Source organism: Martes martes (genome assembly GCF_963455335.1).
Source record: "Martes martes genome assembly, chromosome: 8".
NCBI classification, from domain to species: Eukaryota; Metazoa; Chordata; class Mammalia; order Carnivora; family Mustelidae; genus Martes; species Martes martes.
Genome location: NC_137895.1, coordinates 71,159,198 through 71,176,235, shown reverse-complemented (window position 1 = coordinate 71,176,235; position 17,038 = coordinate 71,159,198). Strand labels below are relative to the sequence as shown.

At 33.4% G+C, this 17,038-nt stretch overlaps 1 protein-coding gene across 2 annotated transcripts in view; it reads left to right on the top strand.

Moving 5' to 3' along the window:
* The window catches only part of ETNK1 (ethanolamine kinase 1), a 67,210-nt gene that overhangs the window by 43,437 nt on the left and 6,735 nt on the right, over positions 1–17,038 (top strand). For both annotated transcript variants that reach the window (XM_080810714.1, XM_080810715.1), the window contains exons 5-6: positions 5,978–6,061; positions 7,950–8,110. In XM_080810714.1, the coding sequence (XP_080666840.1) occupies positions 5,978–6,061; positions 7,950–8,110 (245 nt within the window). The remainder of the gene's footprint in view (positions 1–5,977; positions 6,062–7,949; positions 8,111–17,038) is intronic.

The window sequence follows — 17,038 nt, the reverse complement described above, 5'->3', positions numbered from 1 at the left end:
TTCCATGTAAAAACAAGAATTTCTATAGATGGGTTTAGGAATCTGCATATTTAACAGGTTTCCATGCAGTTTTTATACTTTTTAATAATCTAGAACTTTTAATTTGCTTTATTTCTAATTTAGAAGTAATACCTACTTAAAATGGTTGCTGACAAAATTTTAGATCATGTATATAAAGTATATATATATAGCATTGGGTAGGTACTTGGTAACTCACAGCTGCTGTTATAATAGGAGTTGGCAAACTTTTTCTCTAAGGTGAAGATAGTACATATTTTAGTCTTTGTGTACCATATTACAGCCTCTTTTGAAACTGTTCAACTCCTTTGTAGCACAAACACAGCCACAGATAATACATTAATAAATGCTTGTGACTGTGTTCCACACTATTTACAAAACCACACAGTGGGCTGAGTTTAGCCTGAGCATACATAGTTTGCCAACCTCTTTATTATGTTTATAGGATGCATTTTACAAAATGTACTTGATTCGGAAAAGGTGAAAATAGTTACATAAGCCAGTGGTTGACTGTGTCTCATAACTAGGGGAATTATGGCTTATAGGTGTGAGATGACAATTCAGTTTGTCTTCAAGTGCAGCTTCCAGATTTTATCTTAACTGTAATTTGAGTGACTAAAGTTTAAATATGTATATATGTTTGTGTGTATGAATGTGTAAGGACATATTTATACACACACACATACACAAAGACTGTGAGCACCTGCAGTTTATAGGCTTCTGCACCTGTGAATGTTACAGGAGATGGTAGGCATCACAGGAAGAAATACTGCCTCTACCTGTTCTCACCATGTCAGTTGACAGGACACAGGAATGTGGGAGAAGAGTGAGCTTCCTTTCTGAAGGTGATGGTAGCTGTCAAGATTTTTGAAAAGTTAGTGCCAGGAATTAGGTGGTTGGTAAACAACGGCCCATTCCTTGCCTTCAGTGAAATGACATCTTAAAAAGGTAAGGAAAGAATACTTAATGATATGATGATAGACTTTATTACATAGTAAGAGAACCGGAAGCAGTGTTCTTGCTTCCAGAACTGTCAGTCATGTTTTAAATTAATCATTATTTTTAAAAAGAATTTATATTAAGTAGAATGAATTGTAGTATTGCTTATAGACTGACTTCAATTCTAATATTTTAATTTCAACTTAGACTAACTGACTTCAATTCTAATATTTTAATTTCAACTAACCCTTTTAACTGCTGCCATGTTAGAAGTTAATTGCTGAAGCTTTTGAGTGTGTTTTCTCATGTCTTGGTGCTCTGTCTGAATGTTTATTGGTAGCTGTTTCATTTCTCTCCCTCTCCCCATTTCTTCATTAAAAGGTCATAAAAAGATCTAATATAGAACTTTAAATTTCAGTAATGGCAGTCATTGATTTTTTTTTTCCCACTGTCAGTGAAATACAAGATGCTGATTTACAGCTATTTTAAAGAAATATACATCAGTGGAAGAAAAAGGAAGCTTTTTCTGGGAATTATAATGTAAATCAGGTTTTTCTTTAGAGTTTACATATTTACACATTATAAATAAAAAATGTGTGAGGCACCATTCTCAGTCACTTGATTGGCTCTAAATCTTCCCACTCTAGTTAGTATTCATGAAAGATACTGTGGTTTGGTTGTCTCATTGATATTTTAATGACAGGTTTTTTGTTGTTGGTTTTGTTTTAAAATTTAAATAAATACGAATTTATTTTTGTATTTGGTAACCTGTATTTTCCAAGGTGAAGTTTTTATGAAGGATAGTCTTAACCTTGTTAACGTGTATTCTGGTTACTGTTTACCATCAAGTAAAATATCCTTAAATCAAGTTATCGAAAGCTTAAATGGACTATAAAAACCTGAACTATAAAGGAAGAGCTGCCTAAAATAGTTACTAGCTGTGTTTTTTCTTTATTTTCTCATTCATTCATCCCACTATATGTCCAAGCATATACGTGGATAAGAATGTCAGAATGCCATACTTTGTTCTTAGTGTTTAATGCTTATTCCTTCTTTGCCACTACCCATTTAAATATGTGTGTTATGATTGTGTCTAGCATTCTGTGCAAAACCCTCCATTAATAAGCATTTAAATACTTACCGTGTGCTAGAGATTACTGTGTGGATTGCATGATGAACAATGAAAAGGACCTAGTGTCCTTCCAGGAAGCTATATTCCATGTAGTGGAGGAGTCAGATCATGAAACAGATATTTATGTTCAGAATGATGAGCGTTGTGGTGAAGGTATACACAGGTACTACTGGACACCAGAGTGAGGGTTGAAGGGAAAGTTTCTCAGAGCAGAATATTCCCTTTCTTTGTATGAGAGAAAAAGCATTTTGCTAACAGTACTGTAATTGTGGTTATTTTTTCTCTTTGTTCTCTTTCTGCCTTACCTAACACTGCAGAGTAAGTAGAGTGAGTCGAAAAGGTTTTCAAGTTCTCATATTGGTTATTTTACTTTTTATTTTTATCCCTTTCTCCTTAACAAAATAAGGGAATCCAAACAAATGTAGCATGTGAATTTTATAGCCTTAATTAATAAACTAATTTTTTGGGTTTTGAAGTACTTTAAAAATTGGCTGTTTTCAGCTGCACTAAGATTTGAACAACTAAACTCAGTAATGTGTGGATTTCATTTCTGTGAAGATACACAGGAAATAAAGTAATGAAAAGAAAAACGTAGCTTTTGAAAAATCGGGATATTATGTTATTCATTAATCTTATGATTTACCCATTATGTGCAGTCAGTGTGCTAATTATATAAAGATAAATAATACATAGTCTTAGCCCTTAAAGCAATGCTTCTTTACTTTTTTAGAGGTAAGGGATCCCTTGAGTTACCTAGAAATTTGAGAATGCCCTCAGAAAATGAACATACATATAAAATTTTGTTAAAAAAAAAATTAGGGAGTAGTCTCATTTTTTTCCACCCTTGAAACCTCAATTAAAAATTCATGTCTTAAAGAATTTAACAAGATAGTCATCTCATATGGGCAATTAATTATTAATAGTGATGTGGATGTTCCTCTAAACAATTGGAAATTTAAGAAATCAGAAGTTAAATTTATACAAGGAAAAAAGTTTTATGTTAGTAGGAAAGCATTTTCCAGTAATTTGATTTTTCTGGCACCCAAAATAAGTGAAGTAGGCCTCTTTAATTTTATTTTGTTGCAGAAGATTAAATTTAAGGTTGAGTTCCACTTTGTTTGCAATAGTTTGAAAAAAGAATAGTTAATACAGATTTTTTTAAAAAACAATTTTCCTTTTAAGCTTTGTGTCTTGTAAAATGTGAGTTTGCCAAATTTTCTTCATCTGCTACAGATTAGGTATGCCATTGTTGCTGCCATGTGGCGGCGCACCCCGTGCTTCTTAAACGCACTGACTGGAGGTTTATCGCATCACTTGTTCACATGCACGGAGCCTGGTAACAGCCTCATCTGTATCTTGTTAGCTTCATTTTCTTATTTTTTAAATTTCATTATTTATAAACTCAACATTGCATTTAAAAATAAAGGCTAGTTTTAATGAATTAATGCTACTACAAAAAGTCATTGCTAAAATTTTCATACTGAAACAGATTTTTAGCTTTTGTTAAAATGATCTATGCTTTATTTAAATTGTGTTTACAAGCAGGCATTTTTACCTGCCATTTTAACTGTATTTGCCAAATTCTAAATATAATTTTGAAAATTGAAGTTGAAGCTTCTGTTTATGTGGCAAAAGTAAGCTTCAGGACTGGGCTGTGTATTTTTATTGGCATGTAACAGTTAATATGAGCTCTACAAGAATTTGTGTTTAAAGAGTTAAAGCAATCAACAGCTGCAATTTTAAAAAACCTGTGTATTAAAACTGTTTGGTTGGCTCAGCTGTGCAACCTGTTGAATCTTCTTGAATCCTGATTTCATAAGGCTGGCTGGATAGGTATATCTCAGATCACTGTTTATTATTAGCCTCTTATCTATTGACAACTTTGTTTAGATAATTCATAATCTTTTTCAACTGTCATTTTTTTCCTTCTAAAAGTAATGTTTATTGTAAGTAATTTAAAATACAAGGGAAAAAAGGTCACTTGTCTCTCACCTGTAAAGAAACCAGTTGAAACGTATTGTTTTGGTTAATTTCCATTCATCTTTTCCCCCCTATGCATTATGTGTTCTTTTCTCTCTCTCCAGGCATAATATTTTAATAATTTGGATCACTGTGTTTACTATTTTATATCTTTTTTTCATATAACATTTGTAATTTTCCTGGTCATCAAATAATTTTTGAAAATGAAACTTTCTCGCTTCTCGGCCTTTTGGCTAAGATTAAGTTTGAAAATGAAACTTTTTTTCATGGGTGCAGAGTATTTAATCATGATGATGGTCTTCACCCTCTTATTCCCAGTGGTATCTAGAACAAACTCTAAAACATGTTCTCACTTCCCATTCTGCAAAGTGATTTGGTTAACTTTAAGACTTTCTGTGGGATAGTTTTTTGAATTCGAGACTATAATACTTGTGGTGGTTGAATTGCAGTGATTTATTGTAGTCACCAACATTTTAAAACTTTATATTTATTTTGTCAGTATGTAGATTTTGATAACGGTTTTGATACTCTGGAGATGCTCACTTAATTTACTCTAGACTTGACTGTTATTTATACAAATTCAGAATTACATATTAATGCAATTACATTAAAAACTTTTTTGCTTTTATGTAAAATATTCCATTTGCCATGATATTTTTGTGTCATGTAATTCTCTTTTTCTGAGTTTGGATATGATCAACATATACCCCTAAATTAAATATATGTATCTGTATCAAGATGATATAGTTCAAGAGCTCTTTTATTTAGGAAACGCCAGTGCGTGCAGACCAGGAGTTTGTATAGTTCCTTTAGTTTGATGTTTAAAAGACAGTGTAACTAGGCATTTGCTATGCATTTTCTATATAAGCTGCTTAGAAAGTGTTCTTATAGCCATCTCTGTTCGTGTATCCATTTTAACTGTATGACCCCGTAAGCCTTTGAGTTTGTGATGCCTGGTGTTGACAGTGACCCATTTTTATTTTTATTTTTATTTTTTTTAACGTCTCTAACTTTCTCTCTCTCTCTCAAACTTTATCTCTTATCTCTCTTTAAAAAGGGCCTATATCTTTGTTGAGACAAACCCTCTGTAATACTTAGTACTCAAAAATGAATGTTCCTGAGTAGGAGTCTGTCCCTTGGGCAGGTGGAACAGGATTGCCTTTGGAGAAATATAATGAAATATGCATATATATTTAGCATTAATTTAGAATAGGAATCTAGCTTATGTAAAAATTTCTCAAATTATAAAAAAAGTTTATTATAAATGACTATACCTTTGTTTTTTTAAAAGATAAAACAACCACTTTAATGCTGCTCAGGTATGCTATTAGAAATCTTATTTACGTAGCATTGCAGGAAAATAAGAGTTTATAGCAGCTAATTTCTTAAATTAGGGATATTGTTAAGTTTGTCATCAAGTATGATAGCATAACTGCAGGGTTCACAGAATTTAAGTCTTTTAAAGTTTATATTTGATTTATATATGTAAAGTAGCTTGTCAGTTTACTTTCAGAGTATCATACTTTGTTAAATTGCAATAGCTTATTAACAGTTTTCAAAGATTAACTGTTCATTTCTAATTAAACTTGAATTTTTAAGTGACTGATGCCCCCTTGTGGTGAAAGAGATATTTTGCTTTTGTTTGAATTTGGAGAATGATTATTTTGACTTTTCTTTAATATAGTGGACATTAATGTTCACAGAGAAGCTGTTGACAATATATAATTTGAATTTTGTAAAGCTCATTGCCATAAAATTCACAGCCTTACCCTGTATTGTCTCAGAAGTGCATGTAACCAAGCACATACAATGAGACAAAATTTTGGAAGCTGTTTAATTACAAATAGTATAGGGATTTTCTCATCTTATATATGATTTCTTATGTCTTTGTTTTTGTGTCTCACATAGGTGATGTACAGTTCATTGATTATGAATATTCTGGATACAACTACTTGGCATATGATATCGGAAATCATTTCAATGAATTTGCAGGTAAAATCCAGGCTTAACTAGTGGAGCAACATATATAACTTTGAAATGTTACCTTTAGAATTGTTTTTTTGGTTTGCAGTTTTTCCTTAGAGAAGTTCACCTGGGAGTAGGAACAATATTTTTTAACCTTTTTCTGACCTTGTTCTTTGTTTTTCTTTATTACTGGAGGAAGGAGAAGAGATGACCCTTTCCTTAATTCCTTAAGGAAAATAAGAAAAGAAATAATACTTGTGGCTTAGAGTAAGACCTGATGTAGTATAAGGTGCTTCATAAATCTCATCTCATTTTTTCCTCCACAATCCTATCAGTTAGGTTATTCCCAGTTTACAGATGGAGAAAGTAATTTACCAGGATCACAGTAAAATACAGAGAACTAGGATTTAAAATTAAAAAATCATTTAAAAGATTTTGTTATTTTCATTGTATACTTGAGCTTTAGGAATAAGAAGCTCAATAATTTTTTTTTGTCTTTGTGAATAATTGTAAAACTGAAAATTAATCTTTTATCACTCTCAAGTATAAAAGTTTCAGGTTTATGTTAAAAAGAATTAATTTAAAATACATTTTATGACTATATTTGGAAACACGTAAAATGTTCTAAAACTAAAGATTAGGGAATTCTCCTGTATGGTTTACACTTAGTAGGAACTTTTCATTGCTGAATTTGTATTTGTATACATTCATGCATTTCTATATTTTCATATACTTTAGGTTATGACTAGGAAAAAATTAGAAGGGGTTTTAATTTACATGTTTTCAGTTATTTCCCTATACCAAACTTTTCATATACATGCTAATATCCCCACACATGTGCTGTATGTATTTTCACATATCTTTAGGGAGGGAGAGAGCTGTGTGTATATGACATGACTAGGAAAAAATTGGAAGGGGTTTTAATTTACATGTTTTCAGTTATTTCCCTATACCAAACTTTTAATACGCATGCTAATATCCCCACTCATGTGCTGTATATATTTTTACATATCTGTAGGGACGGAAGAGAACTGTGCGTGTATGAGATACCACCATATCCTTGTTAGTATGAAGGGTAGTTACTGCTGTGGATATGAAAGAGGAAACTCCAGTGATCCTAGTATGATTTTCTGTAGGAAAAAATCAAGCTAAAGCTTGCGAGTTAGGTAGAATTTGAGATGTGCAGATAGAACAAAAAGGAAGGCACTGCTGGAAGGAGGAAGAAAATGTCAAGGTGAATGTACCTGCTTGTTATATAAATATAAATATAAACTCATGAAGGAGAATTTAGGGGTTGGGTTATAAGACCAGGTAAGTAAAGTTTGGATCAACTTATGAAGAACGTTGAGTGTTAGGCAAAATACTATGAACTTTATTTTTTAAGTTAGCATTTTTCAAACTGCACATCTTAAAACCAGACTTGGGTAATTATTTTAAAGTAAGGAATGGAGAAGGAAAGAATTAGAAAATATCAGAGTTGAGGGTATAGTTAAGGTACATATTTTTTGTGGAACTTAATGGTAGGGGAGTGTATCAAGTTTCAATATAAAATGTATTTCTTACTCCCTGAGTAATAGTAAAAATGTTTTTAGAGCTGCAGTTCTAGGAAATGCTCTAAATATTATTAGTGTGCGTAAGAATTTTCTGAAGTGCTTCTTAAAATGAAGACTTGGGGCTTCTGTGGGTGGTTGAAGCTTTCACACTTTGAGGAGAAATCGAAGCAGTAAGAATTGATTATGATGATGAAATGTATTGTGCCTTAGAATTTTAAGTTGGAATACATTATGATTTTTTGTTTATTATTTTAATAAATGCTATTAACATCTAGTTATTTTAGGATTCCTTTAGGGATTTTTAAAGTATATAGGAGATAATGTGTTTTTAAAATCTCTAGTGTACTTTTTTTCCATTTCAGGTGTGAGTGATGTAGACTATAGTCTCTATCCAGACAGACAACTACAGGGCCAGTGGCTGCGTTCTTACCTTGAAGCATACAAAGAATTTAAGGGCTTTGGGACTGAAGTTACTGAAAAGGAGGTGGAAATACTCTTTATTCAGGTCAATCAATTTGCATTGGTAAGTTTAAATATAAACAATGAGAGTTTTTTTTTTGTAAGATTCTTAATATACTTTTAAAAAGCTTTTAAATTTTCATCATCTTCTAAAACAGTTTCCCTTTTTGAGTTCTGAGCATTTTTCAAATAAGGACAAAACACTATTGTTTATAGTTCCTCTGTTGTAATGCTTTTGAGGACAGAGATTTTGTTTCATTCACTTATGTACCCCTAACCTCTAGAATAATAGTGCCTACCCACATGGTAAGTGCCCAGTAATTATTTAATGAATGGGTTCTAGTTAGAGTTAAGGTTAATTGTGAGACAGTTCTTTATATTATATCTATTCTCTTTCTTTATGTTACAAAAAACATATAATCAAAAACAGATTTATGGGAAATGAGATTTTCCTCAGTATGTTTAATCATCACATCTTAAGATATTAAAAGTAGATTGGAAGAGCCAGTAGAATTATGTTTTCATAACGTAACCAGTATTTTGTCTTCATCTTCTTTTGATGAGCAGTTATTTATAGACCTACTTCTCTGTACTCTCAAGCACATTTATTTTTTAAATAATAGTTCATTTAAATTACCTTTTGAGATTGATGTGTTGAATTAGAATGAGCTTTCAGCTAAGGTGTTACACAAGTGAATACTAGGTTGAAGTTATTTTAACTACTTATTTTTAGTTTTAATATAATTTGGTACAGTTGACATGGGGAATATTTGCTGTATTGTCTTTACAAATAGACCCTGTTGATGGCTCATGGGTTACTGTTTGCATTGTCTTAAGAGTGGCATTTTCCCAGAGCCATTCAGAATACATCTCAGGTAAGAGGGTGTGCTGAAACTTGACTCATCTTCTGTTCTGATATCTACTTTCAGTAGAACTGTTGACTAAATTAATGGCATGCTCTCCAGCTGGTACTAGGATGCCTGCTGCTTCTATATATTCTATTTAAGGATGATCTTAAAGTAGGGAATGTAGGGTTTTCATTCTCACAAGATCATTTAATGTACTTTAGAATCACTGTAATACTTCTATTTAGCCAATTTCTATATTAACACGAGGAACATTATTGTTGCTATAATTTACATTTTTTTCATGTACGTATTAACATAAATTGTTCCTAATGCATTAGTTTATTAATTTCCACAAAAAGTCCACATAGCTTATAAATCCTTAGTCAAACAGAACCACTGTTGACTATTAAGAGAGCTAACTGGAGTTCCTTATAAACGTTTGATGATAAAAATTTAGTAGCTTTGGGGGCGCCTGGGTGGCTCAGTGGGTTAAAGCCTCTGCTTTCGGCTCAGGTCATGATCCCAGGGTCCTGAGATCGAGCCCCGCATCGGGCTCTCTGCTCCGCAGAGAGCCTGCTTCCTCCTCTCTCTCCCTGCCTGCCTCTCTTGCCTACTTGCAATCTCTATCTGTCAAATAAATAAAATCTTAAAAAAAAAATTTAGTAGCTTTGGATAATGTAGTTGTTATATGTACATGGTATTGAAAAATAATTACTTCTGGTTTGATTATCAAGTTTTTTATACATATCCATTAATCAGATATCTACTAATTATTATTACTTTGGTTCATATAGATTGGAGACTTAAAAGAAGAAGAAAACAGTGCATCTCTTCAATGTATTAATAATTTGGAAGGGCAAATAATTTGTACAAAATACTTCTTTTTGGGTAACATTTAATACCCATTGCTATTTAAAATTCTTAGCAGATTAGAATTTGAATGAAATTTATTTAACTTGATTAAAAAAAAAACAGTATTTAACCTGATTTTTAAAAAAAGAATATATGAGGGCACCTGGGTGGCTCAGTGGGTTAACAGCCTCTGCCTTCTGCTCAGTTCATGATCTCAGGGTCCTGGGATCGAGGCCTGCATCAGGCTCTCTGCTCAGCAGGGAGCCTGCTTCCCCTCTCTGTCTCCGCCTGCCTCTCTGCCTACTTGTGGCCTCTCTCTCTGTCAAATAAATAAATAAAATCTTTAAAAAAAAAGAATATATGAAATGTACAGCAAACATATTTCATGAAATGTCACACGTTCAATAGAAGGTCTTACAGAAAAAGAATTAGAGGGTAGTTAATGAGATATAAAACTTCAGTACTTTTTAAATAATATTTCTCATTTAGCATGTCAATTTATACAATCTTTAGTTTTATATAATCATTATATAGTAAGTTTATTATGCTCTGAGATTCTCATACCGGTTTCCGGTTTTTCCTCATTAAGAAGCCATTGAGAACCAGTTCTGAAGCCAACTTTGGTTTGAGTTCCTCTTTTAATTTAAATTGTGCTGGAGTCCTCTCTCTTTTGAGGTGGGTTACTTTCTTGCTTCAGGGGCTCTTTTGCCACCTTCAGAATAGAAACAATATAGCAGAATTTAGATGAATGCTCACGTTTGGCTTCATCAACCCCTCTTACTGAGATTACTAATTCTCCTGAGATTTGATGTATCTGCCTTTCTTTTTCAAGATTGTTTTTGTAGGTTTTTTGTTTTTTGTTTTTTTGTTTTTTAAGCTAGCCAGTTTATGTAATTCTCTTACCAACTCTTAATTTCATTCCATAATCATTTATAAATGTCTGTCACATTCTCAGGTGTTTGAATGAGTAAATAATTGGGAAGGTAGGGGGAAATAAAAGCAAACCCTCAATCTTTTTTCTTTTTCATCTTTCATGCATTCCTCCTCATACCACTGCTGTCTTGTCTTCTCCCCTCATTATTTAAAAAAAAAAAAAAAGTTCATGTCAGGGTTACCAATAATGACATAATTACTAAGTCCAGTTTAAACTTTGTCTTTTTTTTTTTTTAAACTTTATCTTACTTGCTCTGCCCATATCATTTAACAGTATTTACCATTGATGTTTACAGTTTTCTCTTTCATTACTTTTTGTGATAACTATTCTTCCTTGGTTCTTCTCATTTGTGTTTTTCTGCTCAGTTTCCTTCCCTGACTCTTCCTTTTCTTCCTCTTCTCCCGATCCTCTTATAATACTGGTGTTCTCTAGTGTCCTGAATTTGGGCTCTCCCCTCTCCTTTCACTTCATGTACTTTCATGAATCTATGATTCTATGATTTTCATGAATCTGTGATTCATAGATTTTTTTTAAAAGATTTTACTTATTTATTTGACAGACAGAGATCACAGTAGGCAGAGAGGCAGTCAGAGAGAGAAAGGGAGAAGCAGGCTCCCTGCTGAGCGGAGAGCCCGATAATGGGGCTCGATCCCAGGACTCTGGGATCATGACCGGAGCTGAAGGCAGAGGCTTTAACCCACTGAGCCACCCAGGCGCCCCTATGATTCATAGATTTTTAAAATTCATTAGAGAGAGCCGTCGTGAGTGAGGGCAGGAGCAGTGGGGAGGGTCATTGGGAGAGAAAGAAGCATATTCCCCTCTGAGCAGGGAGCCTAACTTGGGGCTTGATCCCAGGACCCTTGGGATCATGACCTGAGTCAAGGGTAGATGCTTAACCAGCTGAGCCACTCAGGCACCCCTAATTCCGTGACTTCTATTGTCCTTTCTGTTAATGAGCCCAAGTTGAATTTCTTTCCTGTGTCAATCTCCCAATCAGTATCTATCTGTGTCTGTCTGATGTTCCTTTAGTAATTGAGCGGAGTATGTCCAAACTTGAATTTTATTTCATGCACCTTGTCCTCTGTCCCATTATTTATTCTTTATTCCGTCTTGATGTAATTAAAATACCATCTGAATTCTGTTTTCTGAAACCAGGGAAGAAGGAATTTTCTTTTATGTCTTTTGTTCCTCTTCATTCTCACATTTTTTTCTATTTCCAAGTTTTGTTACTCCCAGTTCCTAAAATTCTCTCAATTCTAACCCTTTCTCCTTAATTGTATAACCTTTCTCCTTAATTGTATAACCTTCAATTAAGTTCTTAATCTCTCACCTGTGTTAGCCTTTGCCAGTCTCTTTGCATCCAGGTTTTTTTCTGTCTGTATTTCATCCTGTACACTTAAAAAGTTATCTTTTTAATAACTAGATATAATTCACGAATCTGATTGTATCACTTTCAATCTTTATGGTCCCCTCTGACCTTCAGAGTGAAATCCAAATGATAACGTTCTTCAAATTCTTATTTCCCATTTTCTACCTCCCATTTCTGCTCTAGCAGAGTCATGTTGTTTTCTGTACACTCCATGTTTGAAGCCTGTATCCTTTTTTATAGTTATTTCTTCCTACCTAGAATGCCCTTTCCCTGCATCCTATAGCAAGTTCCTCTTGGTCCATTTGGACATGTCTTGGACATTTGGACATGTTTCCTCTTTTGGGACTCTTCCTTCCTTGATGACTTGTCACGAAGACAGCATATACATATATTATAAAACTGATTTGATAAGTGGGGAAAAGAGTTTTTTTTTTTTAAGGTTTTATTTATTTTTAGAGAAAGAGTACGTGTGTGTGCTCGCATCCATGCACACACACACATGCACACAGAGGCAGGGAAAGGGGTAGAGAGGGAGAGGGAGAGAATCCCAGGTAGACTCCACCCCTAGTGAGCATGGAACCCAGTGCAGGGCTCCATCCCATGACCCTGAGATCATGACCTGAGCCAAATGGGGTACTCGACTGACTGAGCTACCCAGGTGCCCTTGAAAATGGCTGATTAAATGTTTGTTTATTGCCAAAGACTTCAGTCTCACTGATTGTTTACTGTAACTAATATAAGATGGCAAACAAAAGGTATTTGCACTATAAAATCAACTTGGGTATACATACAGGTTTTTAAAGCTATTCAGAGTCTTTAGACACATTGTTTTTAGACTTTGGATAATTTCTAAGTGAAATCTTAGAGTTTTTAGGGCTTTTTAAGAAAGGATACATTTTAGTTATTTTTTCATCATAAAAATCCTTGAATTTTTCTTTGCTACAGAGATGAGTAGCCTAGAAATGAAAATGCCCTTCGATAGACTTAAATATCTGTAATTTCCAAATCTGAAGGAAATAGGTAAATCACACAGAACATTATTACATTATTTTATTTGGACTTAAATATTCTCTTTGGGGAGTACAAATAATGAACGGATTGTTTCCTGCATTTCTTTTTCATCCATTTAAGACTATAATGTTACACATAAATTTTTCATTTTTCACCCTATAAAAGGTGTTATCTGCCAAAATGAGATTTTTGTGAAGTTTTATACATAATCCTCCTCTATGGTAAAATCACTTATTTATATGAATGAATGTTGCTTGAGATGGTGGGAAGAGCTGGTTTGATACTATTTTTAGGTGTAGAATTTCCCACTTTCAGTCTTTTCTACTTACAGAACTAGCCCAATAGGAAGAGATTACAGTAGCATCCACAGAAGATTTTTATATCACTTAAAGTATGCCTAGGTGATTTAGACTAGTGGATCTCAAACTTTTTGGTTTCAGGATTCCCCCTTTACACGTCCAGATTTTTTTGAAGACCTCTATGAGCTTTTATTTATTTAGGTTAGTTATCAAAATTTATCATACTGAAAGTTAAAACAAATTGAAAATATTTATTAAGTAAATATTTTTTAAAATAATAAACTTAGAAGCATGCCTGAGTGGCACAGCCTGTTAAGAATTTGACTTTTGGTTTTGGCTCAGGTTCTGATCTCAGGATTGTAGAGTTGAGCCCTGCATTTGGGCTCTACGCTCAGCATGAAGTCTACTTGAGATACTCTCTTCCTCTCCCTTTACCCCTCCTGCTTCTTTCCCCCCAAAATAAATGAGTTTTAAAAAAAAATAAAATAAATTGCATTTCAAATGAAAAATAACTGTTTTCCAAAACAAAAAACAGTTAGAAGAATGGCATTATTTAGACTTTTGCAAAGCTCTGTAATGTCTGGCTTAATAAAAGCTAGATTCTTATATCTACTTTTAGATTTCATCTGTTGCAACATACTGGTTTGGTTAAAGTATATAAAGAAAGATCTGTTTCCCATATGTGTTGTTGGAAGAGATGAATATTTTGGCTTTTCAGATAATTGTGGATATTCTCTTTGATACTTCACCAAAACTCAGCAAGTAATCATTTCTTAAAGGTTAGTTGTAATGTGCAGTCTGAAAACATCAGTTAACTTTTTGTACTTCAATACATTATAAACCATTGCTTTATATGTACTTCCAGTGGCTCTTTTAGCAGTGTGTGATTTTGTAATTAGTAAGTGTTATTTGGAAAATATGGATTTGAGTTGTATAGATCTTACAGATGTTGATACATCTTCTTATGTGATATAAAAATATTACATCCATTGATATCACAATTAGTATCATTAGAAAAAGTTTTAAGTACTGTATTGAGAAGCTGTGAAACTCACAGAGTCAAATATAGGTTTTCCAAAGTTCTAATTTTAGGTTGAATACTTGAAGACTATGATTGGCAACAGCTACTGTCAATTAGTTTCATTGAAATGACACATTCTCTGAGAAATATCTGCCAGATGCCCGTCTAATAACTAGTTGGAATATCAGTTATTCTTTCAAGTAAAAATGATGTTCCATTAAACAGTGGAGCAAGTTCAGCTCATAACTCAGTTATAAATGTTTTTCCTTGAAAGAATCTTCCTCCTTTGGGTAGAAATATAATAAAATTAATAGTTTCAATGGCTTCATAAAAGAAATTCTTTAGTGAGACTGGCCTTTTATTGTGTGTCGTGATGATGTGTGTGTGTTTGTGTGTGTGTATGTTTGGTGCCACTGCCTTGACATACTGTATGGTACCATTAGCTTTACCCACCATTGCTTTTAAACCATCGGTGCAGATGTTAAAATAGAAAGGCAAGTAACACATTAATAATACTATAAAAAATAGTTTTGGGCCTCAGGAATCTCCCATGGTTGAGAAACCACTGTTTTATACTTTAAAAAGAAGGAAGATTCATTTTTTCTCATAATTCACTTCTCGATACCTGAGACTTCCTCAGGTAGAGAGAAGACCATTTTTGAAAATTTTTATTATTTTTATCATTTTTATTTTATATAATATTAATTAGCATTTTATTGAATATTTGTTACATACTGGATATAAAGACTAGGTTCCAGTCTGTGTTTTTTCCACACCACTAAGTAGTTCTCCAATTCTCAGCCATGACTGTGTGTCCTACAATTCTGTGTAAGTGTCAGATCCCACAGGTTAAGGATTCAGACTCAACAAGCCCACTATCTTCCTTTTCAGATGTCAGTCTCAAGTCTCACTTGTTCCTTATCCTAATTACCCGCTGGCTATAAAGTGGAGGTTTCCAAAACTTCCTCTGTGGGTGCAAATAATTTGCTAGAGTGGCTCACAGAACTCAGGCATTTATTTATGTTTATCAGTTTATCATAAAGGGTGCAGGAGAACAGTCAGATGAAGACATATATAGGGTGAGGTCCAGAAGGGTTCTAAGCACAGGAACCTCTGTTCTCCAAGAGCTTAGGGTGTAACCACCGTCTAGCTTATAGATGTGTTCTGGTTCACTGGGCCTGGAAGCTCTCTGAACCCTTTCCTTTTGGGTTATATGGAGACTTAATTACCTAGGCAAGATTGATTAAAACATTGGCCATTGAAAAACTGAACACAGTCTCACTTCTCCCCTCCCTGAAGGTGGTGAGATGGTGGGGCTGGAAGATCATCTTTCTGATCACATGATTGGTTCCTCTGGCAACCAGTCTTCCTCTGGAGGGGGTTTCCAAAAGTCACCTCATTAACATAAACAGGTGTAGTTGAAAGGGGCTTGTTATGAATAACAGGATACTTCCTTTCACTTTTATTGCTCTGGAACTGTTCCAGAAACTTAAGATACAAGATCAGGTATTATAACAAAAATATGTTCCCGTTGCTCTTAGTATGAAATTCTAAGGATTTGGGGAACTATGAGCCAGAAACAGTAGTTGAAGACCAAATACATAATTGTTATTATAAAGCATAGTATCACTTCTTCATTTTGCAGATGGGGAAACAGGTATAGGTGGGTTAATTAAATTGCTCAAAGCCATTCAGCTAGTTATTTTTGCAGTTTGACTCCAGAGCTCAGCTTTTTTTTCCCCCCTTAAGTTAATTAGGCTTCATGTGCGTGTACTTTCTGTTTACTCTTTACTGCATCGTTTATTCTTTTCTATATCTGTATTCGATGGGAAGTTATATATCCTGATAGTGGTTTTTTGAGGAAGTTAAACACAAAGTGCATTATTAATTTTTAAATAGATATTTTTACAACATACTTGAAAGAGCTCTTTAGAGGGTAAAAATTTCTATCTATCCATTTATCTATAATTTCCATTAATCGTTAAAACGATCCTGTGTGGAATACAGAATGGCTAATAATTAGTTTCTCATATTTTTAAAGTGATGATTTGGTCCTTAAAAATTTGTGACTTATTGAAAGTTGAAAAAGGGGTTAGTGGCAGGACCTGGACTTGAACCCCCACAGTTCTCAATTCAAATTAAGCATCCTTTCTCATACACCTTCTTGTTTTGCCTGTCAAATTGAGTTGTTCGGTTGTTTTAATACTAAGATCACTGCTGTGGAGTAATTTTCTTCTTAGATACCTTTTGTTGTTACTATAGGGAATTTAGCTGAAATAAAACCCTTATCTTTAAGACTTTTTTTCCTAGTTGGAATATTTCTAGTTGAAATAGGCTGCTTTGAGGGAAGTGAAGTTTTATTAGTTATTATCAGAATCTTAGAATATTTTCATGTTTAACTGGAAATAGATTGTACAGCACACATACAAGTAGTTATTTTACAGCTCCTACACATTCGTCTGTTTTTCTCTTAAAGTATTAAGACGCATTTTTCTCTGACGTAAGTAAAATCATGTTACTTTATGTCATGGTTGGTTATGCAGAATTGTTGGGCCAATAAAAATTGTTCTCAGATGTTTGTCATGTCTAGAACATTTTTCGTATTTAAATATGAAATTAGATATTTAAATATTTAAATAATTTTTGTTTTTGAGATTT